The 26,884-nt window shown below is 33.8% G+C and overlaps 1 protein-coding gene across 1 annotated transcript in view; it reads right to left on the bottom strand.

Annotated features, from left to right (window-relative positions):
* The window catches only part of LOC133192915 (uncharacterized), an 804,603-nt gene that overhangs the window by 492,597 nt on the left and 285,122 nt on the right, over window positions 1-26,884 (bottom strand). The window contains 1 exon segment of the mRNA XM_061328921.1: window positions 5,694-5,894. Coding sequence (XP_061184905.1) covers window positions 5,694-5,894 — 201 coding nt within the window.

Below are 26,884 nucleotides of genomic sequence, written 5' to 3'. Positions count from 1 at the left end.
ACAAGGACATGCATGCACGTGTTCTGATTTGTTAATATTTATGTTGCTGTAACTTTCGTCGTCTTCAGTGAAATTCTTTAAAATCTCAAATGGAGCTTTTAATTTTGGTATTTTATGCGATGATGTACATTTATATGGTAATTTTCCTAATCATGCACATGCACTTGTACCTAAATCTGATTTGCTTTTGCTCATTGCGCTATATGTGCATTGTTATTTCCCAAAAATACTTTGGAAAATAAGTTGTAAAAGTTTATAATCAAAGATTTTGCTTAATTAAATGAAGCTTATATGGAATGGGGCCCCAAAGGGAGTAGAGGGAGCGTTTGGGGAACATCTGTAACGGTCTCCGTTACAATTAGTACTAAATAACGCAAAATGTTATAATCAAAAAGTACATTATTAAATTCTGCGTTAATCTCGACGCAAAATGTACATGTAATAACGCAAAAGGTAATAATCCTTAAAAGTTTGTTATAACATGTTGCGTTATTACATTCTGCGTTGATTTCGACGCAAAATAAAATAAGGAAAACGTAATAATCCCAGTTTATTACATTTTGCGTTGATATTACATTTTTCGTTGTAACAAGGCATGCCATGCTTTGGAATTCATTTTTGTATGAATCCAATGTCAACTTCCTGTTTATCAGTGCGTCTGTCCCTACCAAATTTCCGTTGCAGTTTTCTTAGCAACTACTAATCACAGTTAACATGAGAGCGGGGGTATTACTAATGAGCACTGGCTCACAGATTTCTTGTTTTTTTTTTTTTGTTTTGTTTTTTTTATCTTTTTGTAAGGCAAACAAAATGGTCTGCGTAAAAGAACACGATATGATAGCGTATCGTAATGCAATATGTACTAGATAAGTACTCTTTGGTACAATACGATCTAGAATTAAGGCCAGTGCGGAAACCCAAAACATTTTTGTATGCTCCTGTAATCGAAGATCCGGGGGCATACATTTTTGTACTGTCCCTCTGTCTATTTGTCTGTTAGTCTGTTTGTCCGCAAAATATTTAACGTTGCCCATAACTTTTGATTGATTGGAACTATGGGTTACCTTTTTATATGTGTATTCCTTGCAACAAGACCTTTCTTTAGGTACCAACATATTTGACCTCTTAACCTGAGAGTTTGATCTTCTTTTCAAAATTTTAAAACTTTAACCTTGGCCATAACTTTTGAACAGTTGGTGCTAGGGACTTTCATACTTCACATCTGTATTCCTTGTGGCAAGACCTTTCCTCGGGTATAAATATTATTGACCTTGGTCTTGGAGTTTGACCGACTTTTGAAAAACTTTAACTTTGGCAAAAACTTTTGAATGGCTAATGATAGGGTTTTCATATTTCACAGAAGTATTTCTTGTGACAAGTCCTTTCATTGTATACCAACAATTTTGACACCTTGACCTTGAAGTATGATCTCCTTTTGAAAAACTTAAACCTTGGTCATAACATTTAAGCAGTTGGTGCTTCTAATAGGCTTTTTTTTTTAATACCACATGTGTATTCCTTGTATAAAGACCTTCTCTTGGGTACCAACAGTTATGACCCTTTGCCCTTAACCTTTGAGTTTGACCTTCTTAAGAAAATTAACCTTGGCCATAACTTTTGAACGGTTGGTACTACGGCTTTCATATTTTACAGTTATACTCTCTGTGTCAAGACCTTTCTTTGGATAATAACATTATTGTTCTCTTGACCACCGAGTTTGACTTGCATTTGAGAAACTTTAACCTTCGCCATAAGCTGCCATATGAGGACATCAGTGTTTCACAAATAAACCTTGTTCAATATTCAAATTGGGCATAAAACGTTTACAATGAACCATTAAAGCAGTGAGCTGAACCTAATAAATTACGACTATAAAAATTATATTTTATTTCGATGTATGGTCTGAAAGTCGAAAACACACAAAAGGGTATTGCTGATATCATGCAGAGTGTATCATGGCCTTGATTTAATTCATGGTCACTGAGGAAAATTTGTTTTGACTGGATGCATGTTCTGAAATAACATGTGTTAACTTGTCAAGTTGATAACACATATGGGGTTGGTCATAACCGGAGTGTGTTATGGCTTGACGCAAGGTCAATTGGACGAGTTCAAGGTCACCGACAGACAGAGAACCTGTACATTCCCTTACTGTCTTACTACCGATAAAAGATTGCAAATTGATTCCCTGCCCCTGGGGGTCATGATTTCAACAATCTTGAATGTAAACTACAAGGGGACACTTCCAATTAAATATCTAATCTTTGCTTTTCTGTTCATGAGAATACGTGTATTTTTCATATATATACCTACGTAAAAAATTCGGTCACACATTGGGGCCCCTCCCAACCCCCAGGGGTCATGATTTGAACGAACTTGAATTTATACTACCATATCAATGTGACTAATCATGGCTTTCCTATTCTCGAGAATGATTTTTAAAGATTTTTCCTATATATTTATAAGTAAAACTTTGTTTGTTCATTGTCATCCTACCCTAGCCCCGGGGGTCATGATTGAACAAACTTGAACCTACACTACCAGAGGATGCTTGTAGTGTCCGGAAATATCCGTCCCCGGTTTTGATTTCATTTTGAATTGTTTTCGCCCTAGTCAACAATAAAAAGTGTTTTCAGTCTGATTGCTTGTCTTCTCCTCTCATGAAATAAGTGTAATGTGTGATTAAAAATTGATTGATTAACGTTTAAATATCATGTACGCTGCATGTCGTTGGTAAACATAATGTATATAATGTATATTTTGCATGATTCTGCATTTTATTACATTTTCAACAGTGAAATACTGTGATTTATTTATTGAATAAAAGTGATATTCTCTCACAGTGTGAAAGGATACCAAAATGATATTCTCTCACAGTGTGAAATGATATCAAAGTAAGTAAAAAATAATTTCTGGCCTGTCATAAGATAGAGATAGTAACTAAGCATCTTGATAGAGCTAAATTTCTTCCCAAATATGTCGCTAAAATCCATGCTATGTAATGTTTTCAATCACACAACTGCTAAGCTATGACGATTCAACCGCTCAACTATGACGTCAAGCCTATGACACTGTGTTAAGAAAAGACAGAGGCAAAGGGAAAATCAAAGAAAATGTAATAAACAGAAAATTCAATGTTATGTAGATGAATATGGAATTTATTTCACTCGTGAGACAGGATTTTTTGATATTTTCATTCGTGCTTCGCACTCGTGAAAATATCAAAAAATCCTGTCCCACTTGTGAAATAAATTCCATATTCATCTACAAAACATTGAATATCCTCTATATATCTATTTTTGTTACTGGCTCAGATAAATATGGCGGACAATTTAGGTCATTTTTATAATACATTTACATATCATATCGATACACTGTATTGTGTCATTTTCTCTTCAAAAGGCTATTAATAATTGATACCTTCAGCTAATAACAAGTCACATTGTCAGTTAAATATTTTATTGTGAAACTTATGCATTGATTGTGTCTAAATATGTGTCATTTTATTTGTAGTTTTTTTACCCTCTTCCGAGAGGTCTGTGAATAAATCATAACAGCACAATGCTTCCATATAAATATCACTAATCATGGCTTTACTGTTCTTGAAAATAAGGTTTTGAAAGATTTTTCTTTAATTTTCCTATGCCAATATTTGATAGACCATTGTGACCCCACCCTACCTCCAGTGGTTATAATTTGAATAAACTTGAATCTACACTACCTGAGGATATTTCCATATTGATATGACTATTCATGGCTTTGCCGTTCTTGAGAAGATTTTTGAAGATTTTTCCTATATATTCCTATGCAAAATTTGATCCTCTATTGTGGCCCCTCCCTAACCCTGGAGGTCATGATTTGAACAAATCTGAAACTACACTTTGTAAAGAAGGTTTCATATAAGTTTCAACTTTTTTGGTCCGGTGGTTCTTGAAAAGAATCTTTTTAAATGATACCATCAAATTTTCATTACTTCTTTATTATTTCCCCTTAAAAGAGGGTGTAGCCCTTGATTTGAACAAACTTGAATCCCAATCACAAAAAGAAGTCTTTTTGAAAAGTTTGGCCTAAATTGGCTGAGTGGTTCTGGAAAAGAAGTTGAAAATGTGATGTTTTTAGACGGATACACAAACAGACGGACGACAGGCAAATGAGGTCAGTAAAGCTCACTTGAGCTTTCAGCTCAGGTGAGGTAGAAAACGTGACCCTAATTATCTATTGATATTTAAGAAATCTTTGCCGTCCAATACCTTTGATATTTATTTGCTTTTTTAATTTCTCATATATATATATATATATATATATATATATATATATATATATATATATATATATATATATATATATATATATATATATATATATATATCTATATATATATATATATATCTAGAGCAACGAGTTGCTATGAAGTTTTATTTCAAGCTAGGGAAGACACCATAAGAGACTATACATATGATGTGCGTGGTTGGAGACACCCTTCACGTTCTCGACCAGTAGTTTACAAGTGGGATAAACGATTCAAAGATGGAAGAGAATGCATACAAGTCAGTGTAAGATCCGGACGATCGAAGGAAATAGACGCTACCGTTATTGACGATGTACGCGACGCAGTAATTGATGGAAGAATGACAATAAGAAACAAATAGCAAAACCAGTAAATTACTTAATTTCAACTGTTCATTTGATTAACAACGGATCTTGATATAGGATCAAAGATAAATGTTGGCTTAACTCCGTATTCCAATAACTTTGAAGGGCATCTACTTTTAAAAAGAGTAAAAAAAAAATATTTGACGTCAATTTTGACGCTGTTGAAAGTTATTTTATCGTGCCCCTTTTCGATTTTATGCGTCACAATTTTTTTTTCATTTCTATATTTGTTGACGTATCACTTTAATTTATTCATATTTTATCGTACATATTATCTTGACATGAATAATAAATATTGTCTATATCCAAATGTATAATAAATTATATTATTATCACAGTGTCCGGCAATAAATATTTAAAAAAAGAAAAAACGACATCACAAGTTGTAAAACGTTAGCGCTTTCATTTCAAATTCTGCAGACGTTTTACTTTAAACATTTTAACGTCAAATGTTTAAAGTAAAACGTCTGAAGAATTTGAAATGAAAGCGTTAACGTTTTACAACTTGTGTTTTAGATATATATATATATATATATATATATATATATATATATATATATATATATATATATATATATATATATATATATATATATATATATATAACCAAATTTGAAACATTTACAGTGTCCGGTTTTTATATAGATAAAATTAAAAAAAAGAAGAAAATAAAAAAAAGAAAGGCAACACAGGTTAAAACGTTAGCGCTTTCATTATCATCTTCAGACGTTTTACAAATACATAGTAAAGTTTTCTTGACTGTAATGTCTAACAAAACTATTAATACTTTGAAAATCATTATCTATAATTGAATCTGACAGCTAGCTATAAAATGCTGGCAGTATGTTAACACCTCTGAAACCAAATCCAAAAAACATGTGTTTATATTACTAATTGGAGAACATGCGCTAACGTTTTAACCTGTGTTGCCTTTCTTTTTTTTAATTTTATCTATCTATCTATCTATCTATCTATCTATCTATCTATCTATCTATCTATATGTATATAACAGACTATACAGCTAATAGTGCAGTACGTACATGGTGCTACAGGCTCTGGACGGGAGCCACAAAACACTGTAGGAAATGGTTCACACTTGTTGGTAATTTGTGAAAACAATGAAGGATACTGGCATTCCTGCAATGGATTTGCCCATTTCTTACAGTGGAAATACTTGGCACAGTTGTCAGGGTTTGGCAAAATCACATCTTTGTGATATTTACAGTAATCTATCACATCAACTGCAAGAAGAAAACAACATAGCTACAAGATAAAAGATTTTACATGTCTAAAAAAAATAATGATTGTAGAAATAACCATCAGGCACACAACTTTGATTTGGAGTTTATTAAAGCCAATATATGACTGACTTTTGTACATGAATTTTAGTTTTAGCAATAAATTTCTCACCATATAAATACAATATTCCACAGATTTTCTGTACAATTTTTCAAAATAAAGGCCCATGGACCTTGATTATCACCTGAGTATTGTGAATTTCTTGTGTTATGACCAATTAGGCCTCATCTTGAACTGAAATATGATGAGGACTCAATAAAGAACATCATTCCCCTGTGTTTATCTCTTAAATATTTTGAAGCAAAGAGAATAAGGTATACTGCATAAAATTTTTTAACAAATTATTTACTAAACCCACCGTAGGACCTGATCCCTAGGCCTAGGGGACATAAAATACACTTTGTACAGAAAACAAGATGTTCAATAAAATCATTTGAGCAATTTGCCTGCTAGATGTCGATGAGCAGTGAAGATGCTTAAAGATCTGACCAACTTAGCCCCAAACTGGAACCTTAAACCATGGGCCAGGGGAGATGAATTTAACAACATTAGTGGAGGACTAAGTGTCCATTATTTAAACAATAAAATACTCTTATTGGTTGATAGTACGTACGGGAATTAATGTTGCAGAAAAAAATACAAAACCGGTGTAAGCCGGTTATATTTTTTCTGCAATAGCTGCAACGTTAATTCCCGTAGTAACAAACAAAGAAAGAAATTTATTGTTTATATTTGTATCTGTACAAATAACTCATTTTAAGTAGAATTAAAAAGATTAAATATTGTATTATTGATATGTATGTCACTGTACGTTTCTTTGATGAAAGAGAGACTTTTGGCCTCTCTAAGCGCCTAATTTGAGTAGTCTATTTCCTTCATATCAAATGAAATATCTTTTATTAATTATACCAATTAATTTTTTTTTCGTTTTCGAGCTATGTAGAACAGAAAACTTTAGGGACCAGTCTTTCAAGTCCTTACAGGGACCGTTTTGCAAAACTTGAAAGACTGCATATTGTTTGGAACATTACTCTGAACATCTTTTGATCAATATTGCTTATCAAAATATTTTCCCTTTTCAAGCTATTACCTGAGTGTCCTTTATTTGAAAGATCAGCATCCTTTTTTGGATATCATATTGAAGATCTTGGCATTCTACACTCTTTTTTGTTCAATATGTATTAACAAAAAATACCTAGGAAATGTTTATAAAATTATTTAATAAATTATAAAATCTTCAAACAAACTGTTTGAATTTTGATGGGCACTAATTGTTCTCCATTACTAGCCGACCTGATTTTTATATTCCTATGAAAGAGAATTCATGCATAAACTTGTACCTGAATAGAGGAAAACACTTGCAGTGGCCTTCAACACGACATTCAGATGTATCGACGATTTTTATCAATTAACAATAGTTATTTCATTTTAAATTTCGACTCGATATATCCTGGTGAACTCGAAATAAAAGATACCACAGAATCTACCACAAGTGTTTCATATCTGGATGTATTACTGACTATAGGCGATAATATAAAGGCCAACTAACAACTAAACTGTATGACAAATGAGAAGACTTCAGCTTTTCCAACGTCAACTTTCCTTATTTACATTCAAATATTCCACTATCATCTGCGTAGCGTGTTTATGTCTCCCAACTTATTCGCTACTCAAGAACTTGCGCTGAAGACGATTAAATTTTATAGCGAGGCATGCTACTCACTGATAAGTTGATACAAGAATTTCAACAACCTCGTTTAAAGTCGGCATTTCGTAAATTCTTTTGTTGCTATAATGACCTTTTTAGCAAATACAACTGTATAACTATCATTTGCTCGTATTTTGGCTGACTTGTCTCATACCAGTTGTTAGACGTTTGTTTTTATACTGAATTTGGCTATGGTAAGTTTCGTCTACCTGGCCCCGGGATCATGAAACATCTTAAGCTTTAGTCAAAATCTATATATGTTTTATTAACATGATGTAAAAGTCAAGCAGACCATTATTCAATATTGCTTTACAAAAGTGTTGTTATCTGCAAACTTAGAGAATAATTCAATGATTGATAAACATTTTACAGGTGATTGAAAATTTGACTTAAGTTTAAGTCTTTTTAAGTCTTTTTTTATGATCCTGGGGCCTGATCTCACGGTGGGTGTGACCGGTCAACACGTGATGCTTACTCCTCCTTGGAACCTGATCCCACATCTGGAATTTCCAGGGGTCAGTGTCTTAACATATTTGTTTATGGATTTTTTGAGATCGATCACTGTTCATTATCTTTATCTTTTACATTTGTTCAAATCATGATCCCTGGTTTAGGGGCCTCGATGTGCGATGACATTTTGACTTTTGAGTACATAGGAAAATCGTTAAAAATCTTCTCATGAACAACACAGGCATGACTGGTAAACATTTTGCTGGAAGCATCCCTAGGTAGTGTAGAATCAGATTTGTTCAAATCATAAACCCTTGGTGTGTGTGTGGGGGGGGGGGGACACAGTGGATGATCAAAGTTTTACAATGGAATAGAAGATAAATTTATGGGAAAAAATCTTGAAAATCTACATAAACCACGTTTATATCTTTATATGGAAGCATCCTCAGGTAGTGTAGATTCAAGTTTGTTAAAAGCATGCCCCCTTCCCCAGAGCACTTTTATATAACTTTAATAATGAATAATTTCTGCTTTTTCTTAGCCAAAATGCCCAGGTAAGTGAGTAAGCCCTTGGGCCTCTCGTCAATTCATATAATATAATATATTGTTGTACAGTACTCCTTAAATTTCTCGTTCACTGCTACTAATTCTTTATTAAAGAGTAAAGAAACATTTACTGGAACTCCTACGTATCTTTCTTTGTAATGAAATATAGAAATACGAATAGTAATCAACATTACAAACATTGCAAACTGGGAGCAAAGCAAACAATGGACTCTTTAAAAAATTAGATATTAGATAAAGTGCCATTGAGGAGTAAACATCCCTGGTCGACCGGTCTTATTCGCCGCGTGTTCCTTGTCATGATCGGGCAAACAGATTGTTTTGTTGTTTAGGAATCGAGTATAAGTATAGTAATTTGAATTCAATTGGATTGTTGTGAGGATTGTTTTGAAGAATTTCCTCCTTTGAAAGGAAGCTATTCACCAGTTTTTGACAATAACACGCCATATTCTTTGCCAACTTAATACTTACATTTTCAATAACTTTTCATCTTTAAAAAATAGGCATATGAAAAAATATTGAATGTTCACTACAAATCTATCATAAACAAGAAATCTGTGAGCCAATGCTCACTAGTAATACACCGGCTCTGATATGAATATAAGCTCTCATGAATCCCACCCTATGGCATGCTAAATAAAGAGTGTGCTAAAATTTCAAGCATCTGCCTTGAGTAGTTGCTGAGAAAACTGCGACGGAAATGTGGTACAGATAGATGCATGAATAAACAGGAAGTTGACATCAAATTCAATAAAAAAAAATTAATCCCACCATATGTAATGCCTTAACAAAGAGTGTGCTAAAATTTCGCGCATCTGCGATGAGTAGTTACTAAGAGAACTACACGAAAATTTGATACAGACAGAAGCACAGATAAACAGGAAGTTGACATCGGATTAATATAACACATAGCATGCCTAGACCAAGAGTGTGTGCATAAATTTCAAGAATCTGCGATGAGTAGTTGCTGAGAAAACTGCGACGAAAATTTGTTATAGACAGACACACAAGGGTAAAACAGTATACCCCCCCCCTTCTCCTTCGGAGCGGGGATATAATAAAAAGAGGTAATTTATTGACAGAAAAATTGATGAAACAAGAATATCAACAGTCTCGATTAAAGTCATTACTTCGCAAGTTCTATATGCTCGATACAATGACCTTGTCAGCAAATACAATGTATCATTAAGCCAAATGCTGACTGATGTTTTTCATACTCCATATAACTGTAAGGTCATTATTTACACAATGAATTGTTGATGGATTTTCCCGTTATTTGCCGATCATCACTAGCGAAGGAGCACACCGCGGGTGTGAGCAGTCGGCAGGGGATGCTCACTCCCCCATGGCACCTGCTCCCACCTTTGATGTTTTAGATGTCCGTCTTTGCTCTGGTCCTGATTTATATTCGTTGAATGCGCTTTAAAGCTTGAATACTGTTCGTCATCTCCATATATTTCATCAACGAAAAAGGCTGAAGATAACGAACAGTGATCGATCTCATAAAAACTACAAACAATACAAATCTGTGAACAGGGCATAAACACAGAATCCTGGAAATTCCAGAAGTTATATCAGGTGCTTAGGACGAGTAAGCATTCCCTGTTGACCGGTCATACCCGCCTTGAGCCCTGTGTATTGATCAAGAAGACGGAAAATTTCGTTGTCAAAATTAGTACAAAAAGTAAGGTCTAATAATTGGTAGGAAACAAGTCAATGAATCAAAGGTATTAAATCAAATAATTGAGGTGCAAGTCTGAAAAAAATCATTTGTCTTGAAAATGTTTATTATCAGGAAACCGTTTCTTTCTCTGACCAATACTGTTGCCTTTACGAATAAACTTAAAGACTACACTTGTGAATTTTTATCACTGTGTGGTGTCGATATTTTTTGTATTTTTTTTTTTTGCTTGAATAAATTCTAGAATGCCACAAGAAAATCAAGCAAGTTTAAAAATTATGAAACACTTTATAACAAAATCGATTATTTTAATACTTTATTACAAAAGGCAAAAACAAATTGGCAAGCATTTAGGAATTTACCACGAAAAAACAAGCATTATGAGAGTATTGAATTAGCAATACTTGTTCCCTTACCGGCAAGTGTAATCTGGTTCCCGTTAGAAATTAAAAATGCCATAATTCCGTCAAAAATCAATGAAGCGAAACGAAATGCAAACTTGATCTATAACTCATCAAGGTAAAGTTACATACCAAAAATCAGTTCAATATCTGCAAGCGTTTAGGAAAAATTTAGAAAAAAATCATTTAAGCAAAACGAAATGCAAACTTGATTTGTAACTTATCAAGATACATTCACGTACCAAAAATCAGCTCAATATCTGCAAGCGTGGAGGGTATATAAATGTTCCCTATTACAGTAAATTTAGTTTCTTGATACCAGATACAAATCTAGTGGTACTTAAAGGGCTTCTAGGGCCTGAAAAATTGTCAGGTACTTGTATCGAAAAAACTACTCTTAAACAGATGAAACAAGCATTCCGAGAGTATTGCATTAGCAATACTAGTCCCCTACCGCCATGTGTAATCTGGTTCCCGTTAAAAATTGAAAATGCCATAATTCCGTTAAAAATCATTGAAGCGGAACGAAATGCAAACTTGGTCTATAAGTAATCAAGGTTAAGTCACATACCAAAAATCAGCTCAATATCTGCAAGCGTTTAGAAGAAAATTGCGGAAAACCCTTAAAATTGAAAAGGCCGTAATTCCGTCAAAAATCAATGAAGCGGAACGAAATGCAAACTTGATCTGTAACTTATTAAGATACACTCACATACCAAAAATCAGCTCAATATCTGCAAGCGTTTAGGAAAAAAGTGAGGAAAACCAAGTGGGACAGACTGACAGACAGACAGACGGACGGACAGACTCAGAGGAAACCTATAGTCCCCTCCGGTTTCACCGGTAGGGGCCTAATAATAGGGGGTAGTTGGTGTGTTAATAGAATCAGTAGTTTTTGTTTCTAATATGATTGAAAAACAGCAAATGAAGCAGCATTGACCTTGAATAATGTAGTAAAATAGAGGATTTTACAATTATTAATAGTATAAGGTGACGGCGAACACCCAGATATACATGTTGAACAAGCATTCTGAGAGTATTGCATTAGCAATACTAGTCCCCTACCGGCAAGTGTAATCTGGTTCCCGTTAAAAAATGTGCCATAATTCCATCAAAAGTCATTAAAGCAGAATGAAATGCAAACTTAATCTTAAACTAATCAAGTTAATGTCACATACCAAAAATCAGCTCAATATCTGCAAGCGTTTAGAAAAAAATTGCGGAAAACCCTTAAAAAATTGAAAAGGTCGTAAATCCGTCAAAATCATTGAAGCGCACCGAAATGCACACTGATCTGTAACGTATCAAGATACACTCACATATAAAAAGTCAGCTCAATATCTGCGTGTAGGAAAAAAGTGCGGAAAACCAAGTGGGACAGACTGACAGAGGGATAGACAGACGGACAGACGCAGAGGAAACATATATATATATATATATATATATATATATATATATATATATATATATATATATATATATATATATATATATACAGTTTAAACACGGGTACTTGCAACATACAGCAAAGCAGGTTAACAATTTGGTGAAAGGGTTGACTGGTAGGGCTCGACTGATGTGGGAAACGTGCCGGCACGGGTGGGCGGCTATGAGGTCAGGGTGAAAGGTGATAGGGAAAATATTTACATTTCACTACATCCCCCCACCCAATTTTATTTAATAAATTAAAGCAAGTGACAAATGCTGTAATTTACTTAGAAGAATGCAAACCGAAAATATATGATTATTATTTTATATGACATGAAAAACGTATGAACTAATCCATGTATCCACATGAACTTGGCCGGAATTACTTCTAGCGCCTTAGTTCTGCGGGATACACATGAATGTACGTATGTGGCAAGACTGAATACGGTTTGACTTGCGATTCATGATAATCCGCATGAATCCCTCCACACTGGATCTATAATGATCATGTTTTAGCCATACACATTCCATATTGTCTGTTATAAACTTAATGGGTTTAACAGGAATAAATTCATGTAATCAAAAAGAATCCTATTTACCTATGACCTAACATTGGCCTTAGCTACTTCCATGAGAATCATAAAAGCGAATTTTGTTATGATTTATGGTTTAGTCAAGTGAGATTTAGATGTATCAATTTACATATATGATAATCATGTATACAACTGAATTGCCTAATTTAATTCTGCAGGAGTGCAGTTTATGTTAGAACCTTACAACAGATATGTAAATTATATGTAATATACTAAACTGTTCTGATGTATGCTGATAATTAACATACATGTATTATATTTCGATTTTGATGTATGTCGTCACCTTAAATCCGATGCATATTATTATAAAACTATATTAACTTAAAGTCTAAACTAAATGTATTTTCTTACTACCGAACGTGAGAACTAAACTAACTGAAAAATGCGTTTCCTAATTCCTGACTAAAAATATGCTATGAAATGCTTGAATACTGTTCGTTATCTCCATATATTTCATGAAATATAATGAAATATTTGGAGATAACGAACAGTATTCAAGCTCAAAAGTCCATTAAACAATACAAAATAGGAGCAGAGCAAACACGGACCTCTAAACATCAGGGGTAGGATCAGGTGCATGGAGGAGTGAGCATCTCCTGCCGACCGGTCACACCCGCCGTGTGCTCCTTGTCATGATCGGGAAATCACGAAAAAATCCGTCGACAATTCAGTGTATAAATAATGGCCTAACAATTAGTATGAAAAACGTCAGTCAGCATTTGACTCAATGATAAATTGTATTTGCTGACAAGGTCATTAAACTTACGAAATGATGACTTTAAACGAGACAGCTGATATTTTTGTTTCATCAACTTGTTTGTCAATAATTTACCTCGTTTTAGAAATTGTTTATGCGTAGAGCATGCTCTTGCGTATCGAATCAACTGAGAGATATATACCCCGTATGCAGGTGATGAAGGTATATTGCTGCATAAGGGAAGTTGACGATTGAAAAGTTAAAGTCATCACGTTTATCATAAAGCTTGGTTGTTAGATTACCATTAACGTCTTTTTCAAGTAAAAAATCCAAATATGAAACAGATGTGTCAGAAAACATATTTACAAGACATTCCGTACCAGTACCGTCACTTACTAAGATTAGTAAGCCAGGTACACGGAAAATGTTGTCTTAGTCTAACTATTAAGTGTAACATATAACTATATACATAACATGTACGCAATCTGCACCAATACCGTCACCGAGAGAGGTCAGCCAAGTATCTTAACGGAAAGCATAAGACTATAAGAGCAATTTGCACCAATACTGTCACTGAGAATGGTCAGCTAGGTATCTTACAGAAAGCATAGACTATATTTAATATGCTGAAGAGGCTAGATGTAAACAAATGTGCTGGCATAGACTTTATTGGACCTAGATTGCTTAAACTTTCAGCTAGTATAATATCAACCTCTTACACATCTAATAAATTCTAATAAATTCTAGCATAATCAAGGGTTCTTTTCCTTCACAGCTAAAAGTCGTAAAGTAACTCCTCTATTTAAAAAGGGTGCTAAATCAGACCCAGGAAACTGTCGCCCAATTTCAATTTTACCAACTATATCGAAAGTTTTAGAAAAGCATGTAGCAGAAAATATACGCATCTTTACTTCTCACTTCGATTTATTAATGAAAGCACAGTCAGGATTTAGAGAATTTCACTTATGCCAGACAGCTCTCACAAAACTAACTGATAATTGGCTGCATGCAATAGATCAAGGAAATTTCGTTGGCATTACTTACTTGGATTTTAACAAAGCATTCGATCTTGTTAATCATGATATACTAATTAGAAAACTTAAATGCTATCACTTTGATCCAATATCAATTAAATGGTTTCAATCATATTTATATCATCGAACTCAATGTGTAAAAATAGGTGCATACACATCTGAATCACTGCCAGTCACAGTAGGTGTGCCACAGGGGTCTATATTAGGCCCTTTATTATTTCTATTATACATTAATGATTTACCATTGTCTGTTGAACATTGTAATATTGATATGTTTGCTGATGACACTCCAATGCAAATTCATGGTAACAATATTTCACGTATTGAAACAACTCTTAATCATGACCTCTATCAAATACAAAACTCGTGTCAACAAAATCAGATGCTTTTGAATACTGATAAAATAAAAGTGTATGTTAATGGGCACACAACAAAAGAAATCAAAATTAGAAAACATTGGAAATGCAGAAATTATTAGGTGTTCACATTGATCATACTCTTCAATATACTTGTCATGTAGATGCAGTTTGCAAAACCCTTACATATAAATTATTTACTTTACGAAAAATTAAAAAGTTTCTTCCACTGCATACTAGAAAACTATTTTATAACGCTTTTATTTTACCATCAATTTTATATTGTCTATCTATTTGGGGTAACTCTCCTCAAACGCAAATCGACAGAATCTACAGACTTCAAAAACGTGCAGCAAGGATTATCTTAAATGAAAAAAAATGATGCACCTTCAATGCCTTTATTTAACATTTTAGGCTGGTTAACGGTTCATGAACTTCTATATTTACAGAAAAGCATTCTAATGTTCAAAACATTTCATGGTATGTCTCCCGATTATATGCATAATTTTTTGAATTTCAAAGTTCTGGATCATACACGTTACGCTCAGAAACAAATTCCGAACTTCGTTTACCAAAGTATAAAACAAATTTATTTTAAAACTCTTTACAGTATTCAGGGGTTATTATCTGGAATTAGTTACCTATTAGTATCAGGAAATCCCAATCTCTTGCAATATTTAAAAGTAGTGTTGAAAATTTTTTTTACTTACGAAACGTACAAGCTCTACGTAAAAATATGTTACCCCCCCCCTTTTCACATTTTGAACTAAGCTTTGGTGTTTTTATTTATTCTGTTGTAACATAGTGTTTAAATTTTAATATCTCATAATTGTGATTTGTCTTTATTGTATATATACATTGTATATGTGTTATAAAGAAGGCCCTGAGGAAGACTAGTGCTTGCACTAATCAGGTTACCTTCTATAAATAAAGTTTTATTATTATTATTATTATAAGGCGATCCGCAATAATATACGGTCAATGAGAAATAGCAGCCAGATATATCCAACGGAAAGCATGTGTTGCATGTTCACCCCCGTCCTGGTTGAAAGATTCATGGACATCCTGAGCAGCTTGGTCAAAGACATGCAACAAAGTAGATCACTGCAAAATTATGATTTATACTGCCTGAATATGCATCACCTATATTTGACCTAAATATACTTATCTGAGAATAAATATTACTTGATAGTTTTACTATTTGACTAAAAACAATACTTGTAATAAACATTTAATCTGCTTTGATTGAGCAATAATTAAACTAAGATGTTCACTATTAACCTTCCCATGTGTTGCACAACTAAGAAATGATTAAATAACAACTCGTATTCTTATACTGCTTACATGTAATTCATCTAAAATCTCAAATGCTATAAATATAAAAGTACCACTAAATGCAGTCGCCCACGTGGCGCAGTGGTATAGCGCCTGCTCTAGAGTCGCGGAGTAAGGACTTGATCCTTACGTCGCGGGTTCGAATCCCACTGTGGGACGTGGAGGCCGGTCCTTTGGATGAGACCGTATAAACCTAGGTCCCGTGTCGCAGTAGGTGCTGGCACGAAAAAGATCCCTCACTGCTCAATGGTCCTAGGTGACGAGCATAGGTCAAAATTTGCAGCTCTCCTCCGGCAAGTGAAGGCGTCTCCATATGAGTGAAAAATTCTTGAGAGGGACGTTAAACAACAAACAAACGAACAAAAAAAACAAACAAACAAAAACCACTAAATGCTTACCTGTAAGTGAACTATTAACACTTTAAACATGATAGTTACACCATAATATTATTCTATGTCATAAGTGCATTGAGCATTGCTGAGTAACTTGCTGATACAGTTTAACCATGGCTTAGTTTGGTCAAAGTATATGGGTCTTTAGTTATAACTAATAACATTTTATACTGACAATGACATGTTAAAGTTTAAGCACTTAGAACTACAATAGATATAATACTTATGATTGACTGTTAGGCATCACTGTACTTATTTACTCTAAATCTATTTCTTAAATGTAATGCATTTATACAAACTCAAAGATTGCTGCAACTGGTGGTTATATAAAGCTTAACAATTATAGCACTACAAAGATCTATAAACTACTATATATCTTCACTATTTCCCCTCCCTTTTATTTTTAAAATAAGAGAAGGAATAGCTATTTGTTCTCAGTTATAAATTTAGTAATACTAGAACTTATATCTTAGTCCTTGTAGATTGTGCATAATTGCACATGTAAGTGTATTAAAGACTTAAATCATTCAAGTACTATTGTGCAGACAAATCCATTAGTTACTCCACTTAACACTAATAACTAAACACAGTGTTTATTTACCAATTCTAATTTAAATGTTAGTTACTTAAATAAATTGAAGCAGAATAAGGTTAGAGGAAATCTGTAACTCCTTAAACTTAATATATATGTTATTAAAGTACCATCACTACTGAATAAGTACTACATACCGAGAATGATTAGACTACTAAACCCATTTGATACAAAATTTTAACCAACACTCAATTTTCCCTACTTTTTTTAAATTAAAAAATTGAGGAATCCTTGACTAGCTTTTATTCAAATGAAGTCAATATTAAAACTACATGAATAAATAAAACCAACACTAAGTAATAAAACTAAGTAGATGAACTCAATAAGTAAACACTGGGTAAAAGCATTTCAGGGATTTTATAGCAAACTATCTACATAATTATGGTGAGCCATGGCACAGCCCAACATTAATTTTCTAGTGGCAGCCCAGATGAAAAGCACAGCCCACAGTATACGAACTGGAATGCAGAAACAAGGTATTCTCTGCAAGTAAAATACAGGTCCTTGTTGGCAGCATTCCAAGCAAACTTGGTTGTGCATCTTTGCTGTCACTTCCAGTGGTTGCATCATATTACACAGTAGTTGCTGGTACAGGCAATGTCTCATCAGAGAATTTGGTAAAGATCACAGGATTGGATACTTCTTTACCAGTCTCTTCTGTAGTTCTGAGCTCCTCATCTTAAATGTCAATGAGTAGCATTAATAATGTAGAGATAGCTGCATTCGTTTCATCTGTAGCCAGCTCCTTGTAGGAGGACTCATGTAAACTCTCGATTGTCTGAGTATTCACAACTATCTCATTGCTATGCTCAGGTGAAGCATCACTCCTAGAAGTCCGTGTTTCTGGAGTCATGTGTGGTGTTGGTTGGATGTCGGAAGTGTTACCAGTATCTGGAGTTGCATGGCAACCAGCAGTTGAATACTCACTACTCGGAGGCCATAACTCAACAGATCTGCCCTCTGTTTCATCTCTGCCCTGTATGTCTTCTGACTTTGAAACTTCAGAAACAGAGGGACCTGCATGTTACACCACGGCATTCCACTGCCGGTGATATGTCACCACTTGGTATTTGTGGAAAATCTAGTGGACACTTTCTGGAAACTGTGGACATCTGCTGCTGATGGTGTAGTGTTGCAGGCAGACAAGATGTACAGTTTCTGTCATCTCTAGGTCTCGTCATTACTGAACCTTTTTCTTCATGGTCCTGGGTGTTGTCTGGAATTTTACTTGTTGACATAGCAGAACTTTGTATATCCCCTCCATCTTATGATGATTGGGTCAATGGTGGTGGCATTGGTGGCCCTCCACGCATGCATGGTTGGGGGTATTGCTGTTTAGGTACCATGTATCCAGGTGGGGACATTCCGGGATATGGCCATATGAATCTGGTATGCTGAGACATGGCTGTGGTGATCAAAAGAATGGCTGTGGGTATGGTCCACCATATCCAGGAAATGGTACTGGATAGTTCCCAGGGACTGGTGTACAAGGATAGGAATACCCCGTTTGGCCTTGGTTGAACGATGGCAGGTATGGTCCACCATAATATCCAAGAGGTGTTGTACAAGGTGTAAAAGCTGGGTTCATCTTGTTGTCTTCAGTAGTTCAAAGCTACGGAAATAATCACGCCGTTTGACACTACTGAATCATTCAGTCAGTGAATGTGTGTGTTGTAATTGACGCAAGTTACGTTATTCCACGTTACGGTAAAAGAAACCGTCGGTGGAAATATAACAACACACTACATTGACTGATATACAACAAGTTCTCTGTAATCACTGTGGTCTGAATTAAACGTTACTTTAACACAGTAAATATACTTGTATTTTGAGCTGGTTTAATTCAAAAGGATAACTCTTTAATTAGTGTGTTTCCGCAAAGGTTTATTTTAGTTTTTCTTCCCATCCTCTTTTCTTTCTATCATCTATCTTTGATTACGAAGCTGTTTTCTTTATCTGTGTTTCTGTTTGTTGAATCTTCGTACGGAAAGTATTGATACAAAATATTACATGTTATGTTAATCTACACCTTAACTATTTGCTTAAATCGTTAATTAACTACTTGATCAATAGTATTTAACAGTTTGCAAAAAATATTATTAAAGGTAAAATAATTATTTAAAAGTGCAATTAATATACTACAAAGCAATATATAAAATATGTTTTGATAATTTTTTAATTTTTTTTTTTCGTTTAAATTTATTTATTATATCTTTGGTTTTTAAAAATATTTTTAATGGAGAAAAATGAAATTTCATATCTTTATTTGATTTATCACTTAATTAATAAATGTATATTGATTGCATGTTATCAAGATATGGTGGTAAATAAAGACCCCTGGATTATGAGTATAAAAAATGAAATGTACACTCTAGGGTTAGGTGACTTGTACCATAGTAATCAAAAAGATAGTATTATATTAGATATAACATACAATAGAATGTGTGATGTTTTTAAACAAAAAGCTATATCTGATATATGTAGATCACCAAAATGCATGTTACATGTATATAAGCATTTATTTGACTATTTTTGTTTGCAAGGTTATTTAAAGAAACCCATACATGTAAAATACAGAAAAGCAATTACATGTTTTAGACTCTCAGCGCATAATTTAAAGATAGAAACGGGAAAGTATGATAATTTAATAAGGAGTAATAGGAAATGTGATTTATGTAACTTAAATGATATTGAAGATGAATTCCATTTTTTATTCATTTTTCCAGTTTTTCATGATTTAAGAGACAAATTCATCAAACATTACTACTCCCGAAGACCAAGTGTCTTTAAACTAATACAAATATTTTGTAGTACAAATACCAAAGATGTAAATCAGTTAGGGAAATATGTATATCATGCTAATAAATTACGATTAAAATGTTTAAAACAATTAGCTAAATAATAGAATGTATGTATCACAAGTTTGTGAGTGTATATCATGTTATTGTACTATGTATGTAACTGATAAATATATTATATTGTAATGTAATGCCTATGGGATGTACGTCCCACGGAATAAAGAACTGAACTGAACATCACATATTGGTTATCCAGGTAAACACTGGTAAATCTACCAGTACGCCTTGGAGGGCCCCTTAATTGAGAGTGATAATTACTTGTTGTTTTTGGCGAGTAGCTGTTCGGGGAACACACCTCTGTGACAGTGGTGAACAATGGTTTACGCCAATGTATTACAAGTTGATACAAGGCTTCATAAAGCAAATTTTGTAAATGTGAGCATAGAAATGAAAGATTATTTATCAATTTCAATATTTCTTTCATAAATATCAAAAAAATTAAAAATGAGTTTCCAAGGGACAATTCAAGTTGCCCTTTATTATGTTCCCCAAACGAAGTTTGGGAACATATTGTTTTTACTCTGTTTCTTATTATTATCATGTTCCCCAAACGAAGTTGGGGAACATATTGTTTTTACTCTGTTTCTTATTAAGGTCTTCCGTCTCCAACGGAAGACCTTATTGTTTTCGTTCGGTTTCTTTTCCCCTATTATTAAGGTCTTCCGTCTCCACGGACGACCTTATAGTGATTCTATTGTTTCTTATTATTATTATTATTATTATTATTATTCTTTTTTTTTTAGACAAAATTTTGTGCACGCGATTTCTCGAAAACTATTCAATGAATTTCCTTGAAATTTTCAGGGATAAAAGGTCCTTATATGAATTTTATATAAAATTCCGTTTTTTGGTAAACTCGGTTCTAGTGCCAAGTTATGGACAATTTTCTGATTTTAAAATGCAATTTTGTCCGCGAGTGTTCTCAAGAATGGCTTAAGATATTAACTGGAGACTTGTTAGAGATGATAGAACATGATTTTTAGATTGGAGAGGGCACCTTTTCGTCTGTCGTCGGCACTTCCGGTCGCTTACGGAAGTGATCAAAGAAATCGTTATATTTCAACTTTCCTTTTTTAAATCAATTCTTACATCACTTTATTGCATCTCTTTTGTAGTTTTGAAATATGTTGGTCCCACCGGAAACAAATACGTCAACTTCCGGTTATAAGAGAAAAACTACATAATTTGAGTATTTTTCTTTCCCATTAATATCTTTTGTAGATAAAGTATTTGAAATGAATTTTAAATATGTTATTCAGACAGCAAATGTCTAGAGTAACCTCAAATATCTTTCAAAAATTCACTTCCGGTCGCGTGTTTTTCTGTCCTAAAAATGAGAAGTTGTCTGATCAAGATCTCGGAAACGGTAAGAGATTAAGACACCAGACTTATATGAACAACAGACCTTAAGATGTAGCAAAAACCACTTGGGTTCAGAGCGTCAGCCGTCACTTCCGGTAGTCACAGGAAGTGATCAAAGAAATCGAAAATTTCAACTTTTCTTTTTTTATTTAAAATTGCATCACTTCATTGCATCTTTTTCGCAGATTCGAAAGATGTTGGTCCCACCGGAAACAAAAACGACAACTTCCGGTTATAAGAGAAAAACTACAAAATTTGAGTATTTTACTTTCCTATAAATATTCTTTATAGATAACGTATTTGAAATGAATTTTAAATATAATATTCAGACTGCAAAGGTCTAGAGTAACCTTAAATATCTTTCAAAAATTCACTTCCGGTCGCGTGTTTTTCTGTCCTCAAAATGAAAAATTGTCTGAGCGAGATCTCAAAAACAGGTAAAAGATTAAAACACCAAATTCTTATGAGTAGCAGACCTTGAGGAGTAGGCAAAACCATTTTGGTTAAACGCGTCCGTCGTAACTTCCGGTCGTCACAGGAAGTGATCAAAGAAATCAAAAATTTTATTTTTTTTTTTAAAATTAAAGTTTGCATCACTTTATTGCATCTCTTTCGCTGTTTTGAAACATGTTAGATTGCACTGAAAACAAAAACGTCAACTTCCGGTTTTAGGTGATAAACTACGTTATTTCGATATTTAACCTTCTCATAAATATTGCTCATCGATAAAGTACTTGAAATATTTTTATGCATTTTGTAGATACTGCAAATGTACAGAGAAACGTCAGAGATTTTTTTATAAAATTCACTTCCGGTCGCGTGTTTACCTGTCCTCAGAATTAGAATTTGTTCTCACAACATTGCTCGGCAACAGTAAACGACTGAAGTCTAAAACTTTCAGAACTGATAGTCAGTCATCAGTTTATTTGAATCGCGAGGTAATCTTGTATCGCCATTACTTCCGGTCGTGACAGGAAGTGATGCAAAAAAGTGAATGGTTAATGATTAGCACGTTGAATTTTCACGCTGACAACCAGGGTTAAATCTCCAGAGTGTCTGAATTTCTTTTATCACCTTTTCAGCTTGAATTTATACGTTTTTACTTTCAAAATCGGACGGAAGACCTCTCATTGCTCGCAATGAGTTTCTAGTTATTATTCTTTTTTTTTCTTACCGATATTGTGCACGGGAATTCTCGGAAATGGCTGGGTAGATTTTCACCAAACTTTCACATGTGATAGATATTTATCTGAACATTATTGGAAATTTTTGTCGTTTATGATATCACTTCCGGTAGTGAGATATTGACGATCTCCTGATTTTTAGAGGGTTGGCTTGTCCTGGGGTGTTCTCCTAAACGAATAAAGATAAAGAGATAAGATTTTCAGTGAAGGTAGAAGGAGGATTGTAGATGTGCTATTTGACGTTCATATCTTTCCAGCGCCAATGGCGCCAAAGCTCGGTAGGGCTCGAAAAAATGTCTCAGAAACATCTCACAAGATCTGACACATTTTGTTTCATTTCTTTTTACCTGTAAATATTTTGTTAATATATATAGAACAAAAGTTGTGCAGAATGATACGACCTTTCATTTGATATCAAGAAAAAGGGGCTGACTCCTCAAATCAGGGGCTCAGAGGGACCAAAAGTCTTTCATCTTTAACTCTTTAACGATCAATAATTTGTAATACATTACTGAAGCAAAGATGCTTATCTTAACGATTTATAACAATATATGATAAGATTCTGATCGTATGTTACGTAATTAGGGGTCACAAGGGGCCAGAATGCTAAATCTTAGACGCTTTATATCTCGAGAAGGGGGAATATTTTGATAAGCAATGCTGAACAAAAGATGGTCAGAATAATGTTCTAAACAATATGCATCCTTTCAATTTTTGTCAATTGGCCCCATTAAGGACTTGGAGGGATGGCCCCTAAATATTTCAATTCAGCATATCTCCACAACTAAAAGAAATCTCTGAATAGATATTGAACAAAAAGTCTTCAAAATCACAAGACCTTTCATTTGATATCAAGGAAATGGGGCTGACCCCTCAAATTAGGGGCTCAGAGGGGCCAAAAGTATTTCATCTATAACTCTTTTACAATCAATAATTTGTAATACATTACTGAAGCAAAGATGCTTATCTTAACGATTAACAACAATATATGATAAGATTCTGATCATATGTTACGTAATAGGGGGTCACAATGGACCAGAATGCTAAATCTTAGACGCTTTAAGAAATCTCTGAATATTTCTTGAACAAAAAGTCTTCAAAATCAAAAGACCTTTCAATTGATATCAAGAAAAAGGGGCTGACCCCTCAAATAGGGGCTTAGAGGGGCCAAAAGCGTGTCATCTATAGCTCTTTGATAATGTTACTTAAATTCAAATAATGAAATCTAATTAGGGAAGTTAATATATTATTACCTTTTAACAAAGATTATAGTCAAAATCATTTCTCATCTTATCGAAAAATTGGACGGAAGACCTACTTGTTGCTCGCAACGAGATCTCATCTAGTTATTAAGGTCTTCCGTCTTCACGGAAGACCTTATAGTGATTCTACTGTTTCTTATTATTAAGGTCTTCCGTTTCCAACGGAAGACCTTCTACTGATTCTGTTGTTTCTTTTCCACTATTATTATTTTTTTTTTCTTACCGATTTTGTGCAGACGATTTCTCGAGAACGCCTGGAAAGATTTTCATGAAACTTTCAGCAATGATGGCAAATCATGTGAACTTTATGCGTTTTTTTTTTTTATTATTTTGCCGTCGTCACTTCCGGTCGCGAGATACGGCCAATTTTCCATTTTTAAAATGGCATTTTGTCCGCGAGTGTTCTCAAAAACGGTATGAGATTGAGTCTTGAAACTTTCAGGGATGATAGATTGTGACTCGGAAATTTGAGAAACCTGTTTCGTTTTTGTTTCCGTGACGTCCGTTGTCCACCGGAAGTAGTTTAAAAATATGCAAATTTTTATTTTTTTCTTTTTCAAATGTTTATAATAGAGGCAAATAGACTGCTTCGAGTCATATTATTTCCACCGAAAGTGATTTCTTCCAAACCGGAAGTAGTCGAAAAAATGCTCATTTTTCCTCGAAACTTTGAGGGATGATTCCTCCACACTCAGTGAGGATTTAAAAGTCATTTTGATTACTTCCGGTCATACCGGAAGTGAATGAAAAAGACCGGAAGTTGTTTGAAATTGATATATTTCACCGTTTATTGTGTTGCTAAACATATTTTGAAGAATTGACATGAATATTTTTTTTTTCATTTAAAGATTTTTTACTTTCTTTTATCAATCAAAATTTCCCAATCAAGATTTTATCAGAAATCTAACTGAAGACCTAGTCGTTGCTCGCAACGAGATCTCATATAGTTAAGGTCTTCCGTCTCCACGGAAGACCTTATAGTGATTCTATTGTTTCTTATTATTATTATTCTTTTTTTTTAGACAAAATTTTGTGCACGCGATTTCTCGAAAACTATTCAATGAATTTCCCTGAAATTTTCAGGGATAAAAGGTCCTTACATGAATTTTATATAAAATTCCGTTTTTTGGTAAACTCGGTTCTAGTGCCAAGTTATGGACAATTTTCTGATTTTAAAATGCAATTTTGTCCGCGAGTGTTCTCAAGAATGGCTTAAGATATCAACTGGAGACTTGTTAGAGATGATAGAACATGATTTTTAGATTGGAGAGGGCACCTTTTCGTCTGTCGTCGGCACTTCCGGTCGTCACCGGAAGTGATCAAAGAAATCGTTAAATTTCAACTTTCCTTTTTTAAATCAATTCTTACATCACTTTATTGCATCTCTTTTGTAGTTTTGAAATATGTTGGTCCCACCGGAAACAAATACGTCAACTTCCGGTTATAAGAGAAAAACTACATAATTTGAGTATTTTTCTTTCCCATTAATATCTATTGTAGATAAAGTATTTGAAATGAATTTTAAATATGTTATTCAGACAGCAAATGTCTAGAGTAACCTCAAATATCTTTCAAAAATTCACTTCCGGTCGCGTGTTTTTCTGTCCTAAAAATGAGAAGTTGTCTGATCAAGATCTCGGAAACGGTAAGAGATTAAGACACCAGACTTATAAGAGCAACAGACCTTAAGATGTAGCAAAAACCACTTGGGTTCAGAGCGTCAGCCGTCACTTCCGGTCGTCACAGGAAGTGATCAAAGAAATCGAAAATTTCAACTTTTCTTTTTTTATTTAAAAATTGCATCACTTTATTAAATCTTTTTCGCAGATTCGAAAGATGTTGGTCCCACCGGAAACAAAAACGACAACTTCCGGTTATAAGAGAAAAAACTACAAAATTTGAGTATTTTACTTTCCTATAAATATTCTTTATAGATAAAGTATTTGAAATGAATTTTAAATATAATATTCAGACTGCAAAGGTCTAGAGTAACCTTAAATATTCTTCAAAAATTCACTTCCGGTCGCGTGTTTTTTCTGTCCTCAAAATGAAAAATTGTCTGAGCGAGATCTCAGGTAAAAGATTAAAACACCAAATTCTTATGAGTAGCAGACCTTGAGGAGTAGGCAAAACCATTTTGGTTAAACGCGTCCGTCGTAACTTCCGGTCGTCACAGGAAGTGATTAAAGAAATCAAAAATTTAATTTTTCTTTTTTAAATTAAAGTTTGCATCACTTTATTGCATCTCTTTCGCTGTTTTGAAACATGTTAGATTGCACCGGAAACAAAAACGTCAACTTCCGGTTTTAGGTGATAAACTACGTTACTTCGATATTTAACCTTCTCATAAATATTGCTCATCGATAAAGTACTTGAAATGTTTTTATGCATTTTGTAGATACTGCAAATGTACAGTGAAACGTCAGATATCTTTTTTATAAAATTCACTTCTGGTCGCGTGTTTACCTGTCCTCAGAATAAGAATTTGTTCTCACAATATTGCTCGGCAACAGTAAACGACTGAAGTCTAAAACTTTCAGAACTGATAGTCAGTCATCAGTTTATTTGAATCGCGAGGAAATCTTGTATCGCCGTTACTTCCGGTCTTGACAGGAAGTGATGCAAAAAAGTGAATGGTTAATGATTAGCACGTTGGATTTTCACGCTGACAACCAGGGTTAAATCTCCAGAGTGTCTGAATTTCTTTTATCACCTTTTCAGCTTGAATTTACGTTTTTACTTTCAAAATCGGACGGAAGACCTCTCATTGCTCGCAATGAGTTTCTAGTTATTATTATTATTCTTATTTTTTAGACAAATTTTGTCCAAGCAATATCTCGAGAACTATTCAGTGGTTTTTCGTCAATTTTTCAGAGATAACGCGCCAGTTAATGGCATTGTTACATTTAAACGAATTTTGGAAAAATTCGCTTCCGGTTCCAAGTTATGGACATTTTTCTGATTTTAAAATGAAATATTGTCCACGGGATATCTAAAGAAAAACTAAAGATATGAACTGGAGACTTGTTAGAGAT

The sequence above is a fragment of the Saccostrea echinata genome, unplaced genomic scaffold, assembly GCF_033153115.1.
Source record: "Saccostrea echinata isolate AGI-Se365-2 ecotype Australia unplaced genomic scaffold, CSIRO_AGI_Sech_v1 ptg000025l, whole genome shotgun sequence".
NCBI lineage: Eukaryota > Metazoa > Mollusca > Bivalvia > Ostreida > Ostreidae > Saccostrea > Saccostrea echinata.
Note: the sequence above shows the minus strand (reverse complement) of the source record. Positions and strands in the feature narration are given on the sequence as shown.